This window comes from Plecotus auritus (assembly GCF_963455305.1).
Source record: "Plecotus auritus genome assembly, chromosome: X".
NCBI lineage: Eukaryota > Metazoa > Chordata > Mammalia > Chiroptera > Vespertilionidae > Plecotus > Plecotus auritus.
The window spans coordinates 144,247,502-144,262,421 of NC_137784.1; the positions used below are offsets into that span (position 1 = coordinate 144,247,502).

Below are 14,920 nucleotides of genomic sequence, written 5' to 3' on the forward strand. Positions count from 1 at the left end.
GGCTCACCCAAAAGCCTGTACCAGTTTCCTCTAGTATCATTCTAGAATGTCTGTTTTCCTGCGTCATTGCCAACACAGGGTATTATGATTTCTTAAAATCTTGGTTATTTAGATAGGTAAAAAATGGTGCCTTATTGCTTAATGTGTGCTTCTTATTTTATGTGTGCCAGTTTACATCCTTTTCCTGTGTTCTTATGTTTGTTTTTGTCACTTTGTAAGACTTCTAAGTAAGGACCATTTATTCTCTGGTATTTGGTAGAAGTATTTTGTTCAGTTTGTCATTTGGTCACAAAGTGGTGTAACCCTGCAGGGTGAATTGAAATACCAAATTGTCCAGGAAGTCGCTGCTTTCAAAACATTATTCTTTGGTTCATTTCTTAGTCCATGCCACCTTTACTAAGTAAAGAAAATGGAAAATTTCCCTCTCCTCAGCCTCCTCTGAATAGAATGAAAACATAATCTGTCAGGGTTAATTTAAAAACGTAAAATTTCTTTCCTTAACGGAGCTTTGAGATTTTTTTGCTTAATATTTTCAAACCTATAGAAGATTGTTCTGTGATATAAATTGTTATGTATTCTACATCTTGAAGTTCGCGTGAAGGTAAATTTTATTCTTTCTCCGTCTTTTTATCTAATTTTTATATCATTAAAAAGTACATGAACTACATAAAATATTCAGATGTGCCGTGTTAAGAAGCATCATGCTTCAGTGAAGCACCATCCTGAAAGAGAAAATAAAATGATCACCATGTAAAGTGTAAGCATTTAAATGTTGTCAGATGCTTTTCAGTTATTAAACTGCAGACTTTGAAAACCATTTCTTTCCTTGTTTCCAGGAGCCCTGGACCCCAGTTCTCCGTACACTATGGTGTCACCAAGTGGACGAGCAGGGAACTGGCCAGGGTCTCCTCAAGTGTCTGGCCCCTCCCCAGCAACACGGTTACCTGGGATGTCACCAGCCAACCCATCACTACATTCTCCAGTTCCAGACGCTTCTCATTCCCCTCGAGCTGGAACAAGTGAGTGTAATCAACACGTTTATGTCTGCTTTCAGTATAACCAACGAATGACCTATTTTATTCCATCCTCACATTTGAAGATCACGACCTACTTGTTGAATGGGGTTACTTAATACCTTCAACCTTTGTCCATTTAGCAAATCGGTGGTGGTAATAGTTCATTGCCAAAGTCGGACATAACGTAAGAAAGGGAAATGTCTCTTCCAGAAGTTTTTTGAGTTGAGACCCCGGTGCCTCTGTTAGGACTGCCACCCTAGCTACAATACTAGACCTTCAAAAGATCCCTAAAGGCGTCTGACAAGATTATGCAATTTAACACAGAAGAGAAAAGTTGTGTAAAAATGCTTGCTAGCTTTTGCTCCGCGACTTTGAGTGGCTTAAAACGGCAGTGCTCTTTGCTCACCGTCCTGCCGTGTGGCGGCTTGGGCTGAGGCCAGCTGGGCGGTTCTCCCAGGCTCTGCCGGGCTCACTCCTGCGTCTGCAGTCAGCTCCTGGGTTGGCTGGGCTCAGCTGATTGAAGGTGACCCCAGCGACATGGCTTCTCCCTGCTCCATGTGGTCTCATACTTGATCATGGCTTGTTTACCTGGTGGCCGGACAGGGAGCTCCAAGAGAGGGAGAAAAAGCCTAGGCTTGCGACCAGCACTGCCTCACCTCCACTGCGTTCTGTTGGCCACAGCAGTCACAGAGCCAACCCGAATCCAGGTAGAGCAACAGACTCCACTTCTTTTTTTTTTTTTTCTTTTTTTTTAAAATATTTTATTGACATTTTACAGAGAGGAAGGGAGAGGGATAGAGAACTAGAAACATGGATGAGAGAGAAACATCCATCAGCTGCCTCCTGCACACCTCCCACTGGGGATGTGCCCGCAACCAAGGTACATGCCCTTGACCGGAATCGAACCCGGGACCCTTGAGTCCACAGGCTGATGCTCTATCCACTGAGCCAAACCGGTTTCGGCAAGACTCCACTTCTTGATGGGGTTGCTGCCAAGTCTCATTGCGAGGGACCTGGCCACGGGAAGAACTGTGGCCCTTTTTGCTAACAGGAAGCTCATATATGATAGGTACACCACAGGAGTAATTAAACAGCACGGATTGCTCTAGAATAGCAAAGATCTGTACCAAAAACAAAGCAGGGAGCAATGAGATAATATGTCTGTATAAGTGAAATGCCTTTTTCCTTCCCAAAAGGTTCTCAAACGATGCCAACAAACATGCCCCCACCTCGCAAACTACCTCAGCGCTCCTGGGCAGCCTCCATACCCACCATCCTCACTCACAGTGCCTTGAACATTTTACTGCTGCCCTCTCCGACGCCAGGCCTCGTGCCTGGCCTGGCTGGTAGTTACCTTTGTTCTCCGCTTGAAAGATTCCTTGGATCGGTCATCATGAGAAGACACCTTCAAAGAATTATCCAACAGGAAACGGTATGGCCCCCTCGTGAACTAAATCATAAGTGGGGATTGTCAAAGGCCGATGCCCGGTCCCTCTCAGAATAGGACCGGAACTGAAGTGACATTCCCTCCCCTCCTTTAACCAGCTTGTTAGAGTTACGTTTTGCACTATTTTCTTTTCCCTTCTAACATATTCCTTCATTTTACAATTTGCTCTGCTGTGGCTCACGTGGACCTCGAGGCAGGTCTGCTCAATACCATAGGACAGTGGTCGGCAAACTCATTAGTCAACAGAGCAGCAAACCACGGCTTGCAAGCCACATGTGGCTCGCGAGCCGCAGTTTGCCGACCACTGCCATAGGACATGTGTGCCCCGAGCTGGCTTTGCAGAGAACAGCCTATGAGTGGCTCTTGTCCTCGAATGCTTTGCAGGCAGGCTCGCTTTGAACCGGAGTCTCCATTGAAATAAAATGACTTAAGATCGCAGGGACGAAAGCTATTTATTTCTCAAATACACGAGCCATTGAACGGATTTAAAACCCTGACCGAAAAGGCCTTCAGCCTGTCCTGTGGTGACGCCCTCAGGAGGTGGCTCAGAGTTGAGAGCACCTGTTCCCGAGTCCAGCTGCCTGGGTGTGTGGCCAGGCCAAGCCACCTGCTAGCAAGAGCTTGGCTAGTTCTTCACCTTTCTGGTGGTAGTAGGTAATGGTATCTGCCTAACTCAGAACAGTTGTGGGAATTGGAGATATTTCATAAAAAGCTCGGAGCATAATGTCTTGGTATTCAGTACATATTAGTTACTTGTAATTATTATTGTTGATGTACATACATTAATGAGGTGGTCGTCAGAATGGTGAACGTTGAAAATAACCACTCAAGGGGTGGCACCACACTATTTTGCAGCCTTTATATTCAGATTTGAAAAAAATAAAGGTTTTAACATAAGTTGAATAAATTAGCATTTAAAATGGTAATCATCAGACCTGTGATCTAGGCTCACCTCTGCCGCTTAAAGGCCATGTAAGTGTTCAGCTCTTTAAAACTCGTGCTCCTTTGTGTCATCAACATGTTAGTCTAGAGCAGAGGTCAGTAAACTGTGGGCCTGGAGCAAGTCCTGCCCACCACCTGTTTTTGCAAATAAAGGCTCGTGGGAACACAGCCACGCCCACTCAGTACATACCGTCTGAGCCTGCTTCCAGCTACGGTGGCATCATTGAGTGGTTGTAACAGAGACCATATAGCCTAAAATATTTACTAACCCCTGGGCTAGCAGAAGGTCCCAATCCGGATCTGTTTTTTCCCCCTAATGTGCCAGTTTTATTGTTATTGTGGGAAATTTTAAGCTTGTAAAAAGTAGAGAGAGTTGGATAATGAACCTGTCTTTTCTCGTCACCCACCTTCAACAGTGAACTCATACCAATATTGTTTCACTTACGGTTCCCCCCAGATTGTTTGATAGCAAATTCCAGACATCATTTCATCCAAATACAATTCCTTTATTATCAAATATGGTTGGTGTCCACATTTCTTTCCCAAGTTATCACTCTTTTTGCAGTTTGAATCAGAACCCAAACTTAGTTTTGTTTGTTTGTTTGAATATGTTTTTTATTTTTTTCAGAGAGAGAAGAAGGGAGAGGGAGAGATAGAAACATTAATGAGAGATCAGCTGCCTCCTGCACACCCCCTACTGGGGGTTGAGCCCACAACGTGGGCATGTGCCCTGACTGGGAATCAAACGGGCAACTTCTTGGTGCGTGGGATAATGCTCAACCAATTGAGCCACACCAGCTGGGCCCCAAACTACTTTTTTTTTTTTTTTTAATATATTTTACTGATTTTTTACAGAGAGGAAGGGAGAGGGATAGAGAGTTAGAAACATCGATGAGAGAGAAACATCGATCAGCTGCCTCCTGCACACCTCCCACTGGGGATGTGCCCGCAACCAAGGTACATGCCCTTGACCGGAATCGAACCCGGGACCCTTGAGTCCACAGGCCGACGCTCTCTATCCACTGAGCCAAACCGGTTTCGGCCCCCAAACTACTTTTTAAGTCCCTTTCAAACTGTAGGTTCCCCTTCCATTTCTTCTTACATAATTTATTTGTTGAAGAAACCATATCATTGTCCTGTAGAGTTTCTCAGTCTGGATTTTGCTGATTGCATCATTTTAGAATCATTTAGCATGCTCTTTTGACCCGTGTAGATCTATAATATGAATCAATCCGGTGGATCTAACTGCTGAATTCAGCCTCAAGCTGGTTCTTGTTTTGCAAGAATATTTCATAGGGGGTGTTACGCTCTTCCATCGAGACACGTGATGTCTGATTGCCTGCCTCTCCGGGGTGGTGGTCGCAGTTTAGATGCTCAGTGCCCAGATACCTGTTTTGGAATAGGTATCAACGGAGTTGTTTTCCTCTTGAAACAGTAAACAGTGCCCTGGGCAACATTTCATTTTCTCTTTGTCTTACATACTGTCTTTTTTTTTTTTTACATACTGTCTTGCATGCTAATTTGATGCATCCTTGTTTTGCAGCTACAGCTGATAAATTCCAATGAACCTGGGGTGATCATGTTTAAGACGGATGCGCTGAAGTGCAGAGTAGCCCTTAGTCCCAAAACCAACCAGACACTCCAGCTGAAAGTGACACCTGAGAATGCAGGACAGTGGAAGCCTGACGAACTTCAAGTGTTAGAGAAATTCTTTGAAACAAGAGTACGTGTTTATTAATGCATCGTTTTAGTGTAATCAACAAAACAGAAGAGTCAAGGTCAAATGAAGAGTAACCTGCTTTATTTATCCCTACAGGTCGCCGGGCCGCCATTTAAAGCCAATACGTTAATAGCCTTCACCAAGCTATTAGGAGCTCCTACACACATCCTCAGAGACTGTGTGCATATTATGAAACTGGAGCTGGTAAGTTATAGAGAAACGCCAACTTTTATAGCCAGCTCTGTTTGAGGAGGTTGCATTTGGTGGGAGCAGGGTTTATTGGTTTTTACCCGTTTAGGCACTTTTATTTTTCTCTTATATTCTTCTTAATTTCTCACTTAAATTTTATATGTTTTGAATAGGCAACACAGTCCTTCTCTTGCATCTTTTGAATTTAGAACAAGGTGATTCAGTAGGCAGTTTCCCATGCATCCCTGTCCAGCCATCTAGACTTCCTTCCCACAGGCAACCCGAGTTACCAGTGGCTTATCCTATCTAATAAAGAGGGAATATGCTAATTGACCATCACTCCGTCACAAAGATGGCTGCACCCACAGCTGAGGCCAAGTTCCCTTAAGGAGCCTTAACGAGCAATCAGCAGGGACCTGAGACTACGCCCTTTCCTGCCCCCTTGGGGCTTGACAGGGGACCTTGGGCTGTACCCCCCTGCCCTGGTGTCAGGCTGAGGGACCTCAGGCCGCGCCTCCTGCCTTGGCACCAGGCCAGGGGACCTCAGGCCACACCCCCCACCCAGCGGGACTTGACGGGGGACCTCAAGGTGCGCTTCCCATCCTGGTGCTGGACTAGGGGACCTCAGGCTGCTCCCCCCACACCAGTGCCAGGCCGGGGGACCTCAGGCCGCACCCCCTGCCCCAGCACCGAGCCAGGGGACCTGAGGCTATGCCCCCTGCTCGGCAGAGCTTGACAAGGGTGGGACTGGCCGGGTCTGGATCTAGCCCAATGGACGGGGGGTGGGCTGGGTCTGGGTCTCAACGTGATTTTGAGGCGCATGTGGGTGGGCGGGGAATTGACTCTGGGTCTCCCTTTTAATGTGCACGAATTTCGTGCACCAGGCCACTAGTCCCTTATAAAAGCAAATATATTTAATACACTGTTCCTACTCCTGGATAATGAAATAACCCTCCCATGGTTTCTTCTAATACTGTATGGACTTATTTTTTAAATTACTTATTTAAATTTTGGATCCATTTTAAATATGTCTTTGTGTCATGTGTGAGGTATGGATCTAAGTTCTTCACATGCCCCTAATTGCCTTAATACCACTTATCAAAAAGTCTGTCTTTTCTGGGAGATTTTTAATTCCTCTTCCTTTTTATGAAACTATACAATTATATCAGTGGCATCCAGGTGGCAGCTGATGATATTTTCCAACCTTACAGTAGTCCTTTCATTTTAACGTTTCTAGAATTGCTTTGGGTAATTCCAAATACCTCACTTCTTTTTTCAGTTGATATTTTAATATTGGGACAGCATGGCTTCTGCTCTGATAGGCTGTAGGTGATATTATTTATGCCAACAAGATATCCATCTGAGTTTTTAAAGGAGTAAATATTGCTGTGGTTACAAAAGAATCTGTGGATGTAATTGAAAGTTATTAACACAGTTTGTCTAGTTTGTTTTAGGGAAGGAATTGGAACTGAGACTGGGAAGTCTAGGTTGGCACCAGTTAAGAAGGGCCTTGAATGCCAGCTGTTGATCCTTGGAGGGGCTGGGGGACAACATGTGTCACTGCCTGTCACTGAACATTTGTGAGCTAGAATAGAACCACCCTCCAGAACACTTGGCAGTGCTACAAAGATGGACGGGGAGAGGCGGCCCCTGGAAGGGACCATTAGGGGACCATGGGAGAAGTAACAAAGCCCTGGGCTGGCATCACTGAGACTAGAGAGAAGGGAACAGGTGCCAGAGACCCTGAGGAAGCAGAATCCATGAGAATTAATGAAGTGAGTGGGGAGGAGAGGAACATACCACATAAATCCATAGTGGCCTTTTCAATTAGTAACTTTTTATATATCTACTAGAGGCCTGGTGCATGAAAATTCATGCACTGGATGGGGGGGGTCCCTCAGCCCAGCCTGCCCCCTCTCACAGTCTGGGAGCCCTCAGGGGTGGGAGGTGATTTGGCAACCAGGGGAAGGCAACGCCCCATCACACCTCTGCTGTTGCCACTGCCGGCAGCGCAAGCCTTGGCCGGCCCTGGTTACTTGAGCCTCAGGCGGTCCTGGGCGGCTGGGCAGCTGCCATCCAAGGCTTGCCTGTGCCTTGGGCCGGCCCTGGGTGGCTGGGCAGCTGACAGCCGAGGTTTGCCTATACCTCGGGCTGGCCCTGGGGGGCTGGGGAGCTGAGGGGACTGGGGGACTCCGGAGACAGGCACGCGGGGCGGGCCTGGCCTTGCCGCATGCCTGCTGCCCCGGTGGGGCTGAGGGGACTGGGTGCTGCTATCTTTGAAGGCGTGGCAGTCAATTAGCATATTCCCTCCTTATTGGCTGTGGGCGCCACCATCTTTGCGACAGCATGAGGGTCAATTAGCATATTCCCTCTTTATTAGATAGGATTTTTTTTAAAACATGCAGGTTATCAACTTTGTTTTGTTGAGTAGAAAATAAAATTCTGCCTTAACTTTCCAGACTCCTAATGTTCATAGGACTTTATCTTGATTTTTGATTTTTTCCCAAACAGTTTCCTGACCAGGCAACACAGCTAAAGTGGAACGTTCAGTTTTGCCTGACGATCCCTCCCAGCGCCCCGCCGATCGCACCTCCTGGGACTCCTGCTGTGGTGCTGAAATCCAAAATGCTCTTTTTTGTAAGTACCACCCGGCATGTGTGTGCGCAGCTTCTGGAGAAAGCCGTGTGAGGGTAGTGCAGCAGCTTGTGGATAAGTGCAGAAGTGATCCGTCGCTGCCAAATATAGGTCCAGATTCCTCATCAGCTTAGACTTCATGTGACCCTGGTTCCTTTAGTGATAACAGAAGGTTATTGAACTCAATCATTGTGGGACAGTTGCATGTTAATCATAACTGTTTGTCCTTGTCATATTTAATTTTCTTTGCTTCGCGTATCTTAATCTGACAGTAAATGATAGTACCTTTGATAAATTTTAGTCAAATGTTTTCCTTACTTACCGTGTTTTCCTCCTCTTTGTGTGTGTTTTGTGTCTGCAGCTTCAACTAACTCAGAAGACGTCGGTCCCTCCCCAAGAACCTGTTAGTATAATAGTTCCCATCATTTATGACATGGCTTCAGGTACCACCCAGCAGGCAGACATTCCCAGGCAGCAGAACTCTTCTGTTGCTGCTCCCATGATGGTCAGCAACATTCTGAAGAGGTTTGCAGAGATGAACCCACCGCGACAAGGTACATGACCAGTAGATGATCTTTTATTGCGTATGTGTTGTAAGAGTTCTTTTGAGAGATTCCCCTTCTCCCCGCTGCTTCCTCCTTCCCCACCTCCGCCCAGTCCTAGAGCTCCGGTTGCTGTGGCCTCTCAGTGTCTGCCTGTCGCTTTCTTCTGTTCTCACTGGTTCTTTGTTTTCGTCCATGTCTCTGCTGCCTGGACTTCACTTTCGCTAGTGATTTATTATTGGGACTGACCCAGTTGCTAATGCCAGAAGCTTGTATTTATGGCACACGTTGCCACAATGCCCTAGGTTAGGACGATAGAATTTTCCGTGGATGTGAATTCCTGCCCTGCCATCGATACCCGCCACTCTGTACATCACCAAGTTGAAATGCATGTTGCTTTCTCATATTTAATGGTTCAGTCATGAGAATAATATCATTCAAAGTTCTGTATCTTCTCAATGTTTTGTGAAGAATAAAAGCTGATACAAATGGCATCACTGCTTTTTGGGCTCCTTATATAAGTTCAGGGGTGCAAGTGAACCTTGTCACCAAGTGCACAATGAAGCTCTCAAGGTGAGCACTGTCAAGGAAACCAGAATGTTCTGGCAAGATAACCAAGGTCTGGTCAATACTGTTGTAGCCTATGCTTAACACACAACTCCTGGCAGTGCTAAATCCTGGGTTACAAAACAAAGCTCAGCGAAGAGAATTTTCTTCCCTTTTGCTTATTTCTAATGTTAAGGAAGTCCGCCATCTTTCTGTTGAGAATAGCATGATAAAGGGATTATGTTTTTCAATGAGGGAAAGTTGTTCTCTGAAACATTTTTATGTACCGCAGTGTGAAAATTTTACTAGTAATAGGAGTCATGGGAGAAATGATTTATTTTTAGCTGTCTGTTTCCCCATATTGTATACAAGGGCAAGTTCTCACTCAAGTATAGTTGATAAAAAACGCACTGGGCAGTAGAGAAGGGTATGCTTCTTTTGTTGAAATACTTCTTCCACTTCTTATAATTTTCTGCTTTCATCCTTTGACTTCTTTCCTCTTTCAGCTAAAGAATAGGTCCTTAAGAATCCAAGTTTAAAGCTAACAATTTTCAAAGTAGTAGTCCAGGAGAACACTGATAATAAACACCATTCTCTCATAAGCAGAGGACTACCATTATGTCCTGTGGAATTTAAAGTTGAAAGGAAAGAACGTTTTGTTCCTATTGCCATCAAGCAAGTTTTTCTACCTGTCAATAATGAAAATGTGTTTTTAGAAAAAGAAAAGAAAGATGTAACTTCTTTGAATTAATAAATGGTTGGGATATTTTGAAATTGTTTTCCTTTTATGTCTACCTTGGACAGGTCATGCCTTTGCATTTCATTTTCTTTCTGTGCCTTCATTTTCCAGTGGAGATGAGAAGGATGCAGAGACTGGCACAGGTCACTGCGCTCTGCCCTCTGCTGGAAGGCCATTACTCAACTGAGGTCTTCAGTTCTCATTTCCGCCACTGTAGTGTTAGGCTGTGCTGGTTTGTAATATTAACAGCTGGTCTTGGTTTATTATATTGAAATATTTGTAATATTTACAAGAAGGAAGAGGCAGGGTGCTTGGTTTCTTCCAGCAAAGGGGGCATTGAGAGGTGAATCGTTAGCCTCCCCCAAACGTACCTTGCTTTGGGAGTGTTGCTGTGCCACGTTCAGCCTTCCTCCTGCCTGCCAGCCCATCACTTCCTCCCCTTGGTGGGGGAAGTGCTTTTAAGATAAACCACTTTATTTTTGTATTAATTGATTTTAATGCTTGAACTCAAGAAGTTGATCATTTCCTTCAAATTTGGGAGGAAACTCTAATAGATGTCATAGAACTGTACTGTCCAATATAACTGTCACTGACTGCATGTGGCTATTTAATTTTAATTTAAATTAAATTTAAGTTAATTTAAAATTCCGTTCCTCAGTCACCCTAACTACATTACAGGTGCTGCTTGGTGACCACAGTGCACGTATAGAATATTTTCATCTTCACAGAAAGTTCTATTGGACGGTGCTGTCATAGATATTTTACCTGACCTTTTTTAAAAAATACATTTTTATTGATTTGAGAGAGGAAGGGACAGGGAGAGAGAGAGATAGAAACATCAGTGATGAAAGAGAATCATGGATCAGCTGCCTCCTGCACGCCCCTCACTGGGGATCGAGCCCGCAACCTGGGCATGTGCCCTGACCGTGAATTGAACCGTGACCTCCTGGTTCATAAGTCGATGCTCAACCACTGAGCCATTCAGGCCAGGCTGTAGATCTTTTCATTACATTCAAAATGCACAAGCCAGTTGTCAGTAGCCTTGAAGCCCAACTTCAAAGGTTTATCCAGTGCTCCTTCTCCAGTGTTTCTATAAACTCTAGGCATCTTCTTAAATTCAAACCTAAATGGGGCTTGCCCAAAATTTCCTCATAAGAAAAAACGAAAGCCAAATGAAATCATTATCTGATACTCAACACCAAAGCTTAATCCCCTGTAACCTGTGCAGTTAAAATTTACTCTTTTATTTTGATCCTTAAAGTTCTTGCTAATTTTAGATTTAACTGCCCCTACCCCACCGGTGTGTTGACATCATCTTTCCTGTATTGCGAATAGCTAATGACCATTTTTCTCTGTTGCAGGTGAATGCACAATATTTGCAGCTGTTCGTGATTTAATGGCTAATCTTACACTGCCCCCTGGTGGGCGTCCATAGACACTATTGTTTTTAAACCAGGAAGGCTGACAAATGAGACAAAACAACAAAAAAAAGTCTGAATTCAGCCTTCAGTTTAAAAAAGGAAAAGGACTTTTTTTTTTTTTACTTTGAGCTAAATATTCTAAACTTGCAAAAATTTTCAGGGTGCACTTCATTCATCAAACCATCAATCTTTTGTATAGTGAACTTGTAAAGTGTGTTTAAATGGGACACGTTTCAAACTAGGTAAATACATCAGTGTCTCGCTTGCCAATCTTAGATTTAATATTCTGTTTTATACTATAAAGTTACGGAAATGCCAAACTTGTTTATTTAATTGTTTTCCTATGTTTTGGGTGTAATAGTCCTTTTTTGGTTTTTGTTTTGTTTTTTTAAGGCAGGTCTGTTGTTTTGAATACTGTAAAACTGTGATAAACTTTATATGAAGCTGTATTTTAATATGACCACTTTGAATCCTTACATGAATATGTTCTGGGAGTTGTTATAAAAAAAAAAAAAACATCCCAAAGAAGCAATATTTAATAAAACTAGAGGTTTAAAAAAACAAAAAACAGTGACACTCACTTGTGTGTATATATCAGTTCTGTAGACTTCTCAGGGCCTCCCTTCATCTTTAACCTGGTGGGGCCAGTAACTAATTTCTAATAACATGTGTCTAAAATGTGACCAAAAACATCTACTTCTTTGTTTCAAGTTTCTTTTCTTCAAACATTCCTACGTTGACTGGTGGTGAACACTTAGCACCTTGGTTGTCTTTCAGTTTAGGATTTTGGCACAAACAAGAACCCAGTCTTTGAGAAGAGACAGTGAGTACTTCATATTAATCAAGGCTCTCAAATACTGCAGCGTCCTGGTCTGTTGAGGATGTGGTAACTTTCCTGTGAGGCAAATTTAGTTTACAGGAGACTTCCGCGTCCAGCATTAATTAGGAAACGCAATTTGAATGCTCTGCCTTTGCATGAAATTTCTGCGGGGGATCCTTATCTTGCTTAATTTCCCCACCAAAGTTGGGGTTATTCCAAACAATCCCTGTTTGATTCATTGTCTACAAAACGGTAAAATGTTTTGCTTGGAAGAAACCTGGTCCAGTCCCCTCACTTTGAAGAACCTAAGATCACATCTGAGCAGCATTTCCTTTGGGGGCACTGCGTTGTGTCTCCCAATCAGTCAGGGACTTTGATAAGCTTGAAAGAATGTCCTCGGGAGCAAAGGTCTTCTGGTGACTCGATGCTATTTGGGGAAGTTTTCCGAATGACATCATGCTGAGTTATCTTGTCACTGTAATGTTGGTTCTCCATTAAATTGCAGATGCTTTGTCTAATTTCATTTTAGATTATTTAATTGTGCTTCTGTAACTGTCTACTACCAAATTCTAATTGCAAGCATCTCACCGCAGCTGTAGCATATCTGTTCTCCACTTCGCTTGATTCTGTATTTCTTTCTGGTCAGCGTTGAGGCCTTCTTTGCCTTTCTTCTGTCTTATTCTGCCTTCATCTCCTGCTTCCTGCCCAACTCTGCCACTGCTCAGGAGCAGGTGACTGAACTTTTACCCTTCCTTTAACCTACCTTTATCCTTCCATTTCCAGTTCTCCTTGCGGTGGTGATCACATCTGTTTGTCAGTCTAACATATCTTTATCAGGGGCCAGTCATGTTCTGTTTGGAGCGGAATCCTCTCTTTCATGTAGCAGCCTACATGTATCGACGACAAATGTATTTTTATCTACAGGATAATACTGCCTCAAATCATTTCATGAATCAAGTTAACTTTTTAGGTGTGTGCCCTTTTAAGTATGATTGGTTTTGAACTGTTAATTGCATTTTAAACATGATGCATTCAGTGGACACTTTTTTCCTAATTATAACTCCTCTCTGAATGCATTGTGCAAATCAAAAGGAAAATAGGACTCAGTGAACAAAACTTGTATTTTGATGCTTATTTAAGAGTACATTGGTGAATTTGAATTTTGATATCATACTTGGTACTTGGAATTGGAATATACTTTATTAAAGCTTGAAAACACTAGTATTTGAATTTTAGGCTTCATCACAAACCATGTCTTTTGCCTCTTTTGTTACCTAGTTTCAACCAAAGGGATTGGATGCCCATAGAGATTTTTTCAACTAGAGGGTTTGGGTCTTAACTTGAAGATGTTTTCAGTGTGGTTTTAGTAATAAATAAAATTTACACAAGTTTCAGAGAACTACCAACTCTCAGTAGTTACTTTTCATGAAGCTGTTTGGATAGTAGCATGTTTTAGTATTAGTTTAATCTTGAGAGAAGAAATTGGTTCTGATCTGCCACCTTTTTTATATCTGCTGAAATGCCATTTTAGAATGTGTAGAAGTACTTTCAGAATTAGGAAAAAAGTGAAAACTTCAACAGAACATAAGTTATTAATGGGCTGAACCTTATATTTGAAATTAACTCTCTGAGTGAGTTAAGTATAGGTGTAAACTGAAATATATATGATTGTGAATTTGAGTACCACTAATAGCTTTACTTTGTTGAAGTTTACACAGTAACCTGTCCACAGGATACTAATAGTTTGTTAGTCATTCTTTGGACTGTGATTAATTTTATAACTTCAAGAAGCATAATTTTACTACTCTAAATTCAGATCCAATTTCATCATAAAAAGTTGTTTCTTTCATGATTTTCCCCCAAAGAAATATCTATTACATTTTGCTTTAATATTTATTACCCAAGTGGTTTGTTGTTGTTGTTGTTGTTGTTGTTTAAGAGAGAGGAAGGGAAAAGGAGAAAGAGATAGAAATATTGATGAGAGGGAAACATCAATTGGCTACCTCCTGCTTGCCCGGGTTTGGAGATCGAGCCCCGATCCCGGTCTGGTGTCCTGTCCAGGAATGGAACCGGTGACCTCTTGGTGCATGGGACCACGCTCAGCCACTGAGCCACACCAACTGGGCTACCCAAGTGTTCTTGATATGAAATTACTGAAAATCTTAAGAAAACTTATAGGGACAAAAAGAGAAAATAATGTGTATTTCATTGTTTCTTGGGGAATTTTCTTTTTCATTTGGTTTGATGGGAATGGACAGTGTGTCTTAGGGGAATGATTTGAAATTTACTTAGGATAGCTTTGAGGTTAATAAAAAATGAGCAGAGGCCAACCAGCATTGTGCTACACAACTCCAGGAAACCATGATCTCCCAATTTTCTGTAAATGGCCTCCACTTCCAAGTGGCTGCGATTTGTTAATACCTTGCCCAGGAATATGATTGATTGATGAAAGGGCACATTTGGGTTAATATAAAATAATAGCTAATATTTACTGAGAGCTTACTATTGCCAGGCACCATTCTAAGTATGTCAATGTGTATTTAATCCTCACAACAACCCAAATGGGGTAGGTATTAATATTTTCCTTTTACAGATGAGTAAACTGAGGCCTAGAGAAATGTAACTTGATGAGATCAGATTTACGACTGCTTAAGATCAAATCGCTAAGTAGAGGCAATTGGAGTCCAGATCTATTTCTGTGAAATAGGAAGTCGGGGGCAGGCTCCAATGTTTAGACTCTCCCCTCAGAGCCTTTTGACGGTACACAATTTTAACATGCTTTTCAAGCTCAAGAAGTGCACAAAACCTAACTACAACTGAGATCACTCTTGTCATTCAGAGCTGACAATTCATTTGCCTTCTGACCCTCGTGGCACACTTATTTGGAACTTAGACTCCCTTACG

The 14,920-nt window shown here is 42.8% G+C and overlaps 1 protein-coding gene across 3 annotated transcripts in view; it reads left to right on the forward strand.

The window, feature by feature from the left end:
• The window catches only part of MED14 (mediator complex subunit 14), a 64,533-nt gene extending 51,271 nt beyond the window's left edge, over positions 1-13,262 (forward strand). For 2 of the 3 annotated variants that reach the window (XM_080653567.1, XM_080653568.1), the window contains 7 exons: positions 837-1,019; positions 2,213-2,448; positions 4,949-5,128; positions 5,222-5,329; positions 7,826-7,951; positions 8,310-8,502; positions 11,137-13,262. In XM_080653567.1, coding sequence (XP_080509693.1) covers positions 837-1,019; positions 2,213-2,448; positions 4,949-5,128; positions 5,222-5,329; positions 7,826-7,951; positions 8,310-8,502; positions 11,137-11,210 — 1,100 coding nt within the window. In that variant the 3' untranslated portion in view covers positions 11,211-13,262. Of the gene's footprint in view, positions 1-836; positions 1,020-2,212; positions 2,449-4,948; positions 5,129-5,221; positions 5,330-7,825; positions 7,952-8,309; positions 8,985-11,136 lie in introns of those variants that run through there. The other variant, XM_080653569.1, reaches the window with a different exon arrangement.
• The last annotated feature ends 1,658 nt before the right edge of the window (positions 13,263-14,920 follow it).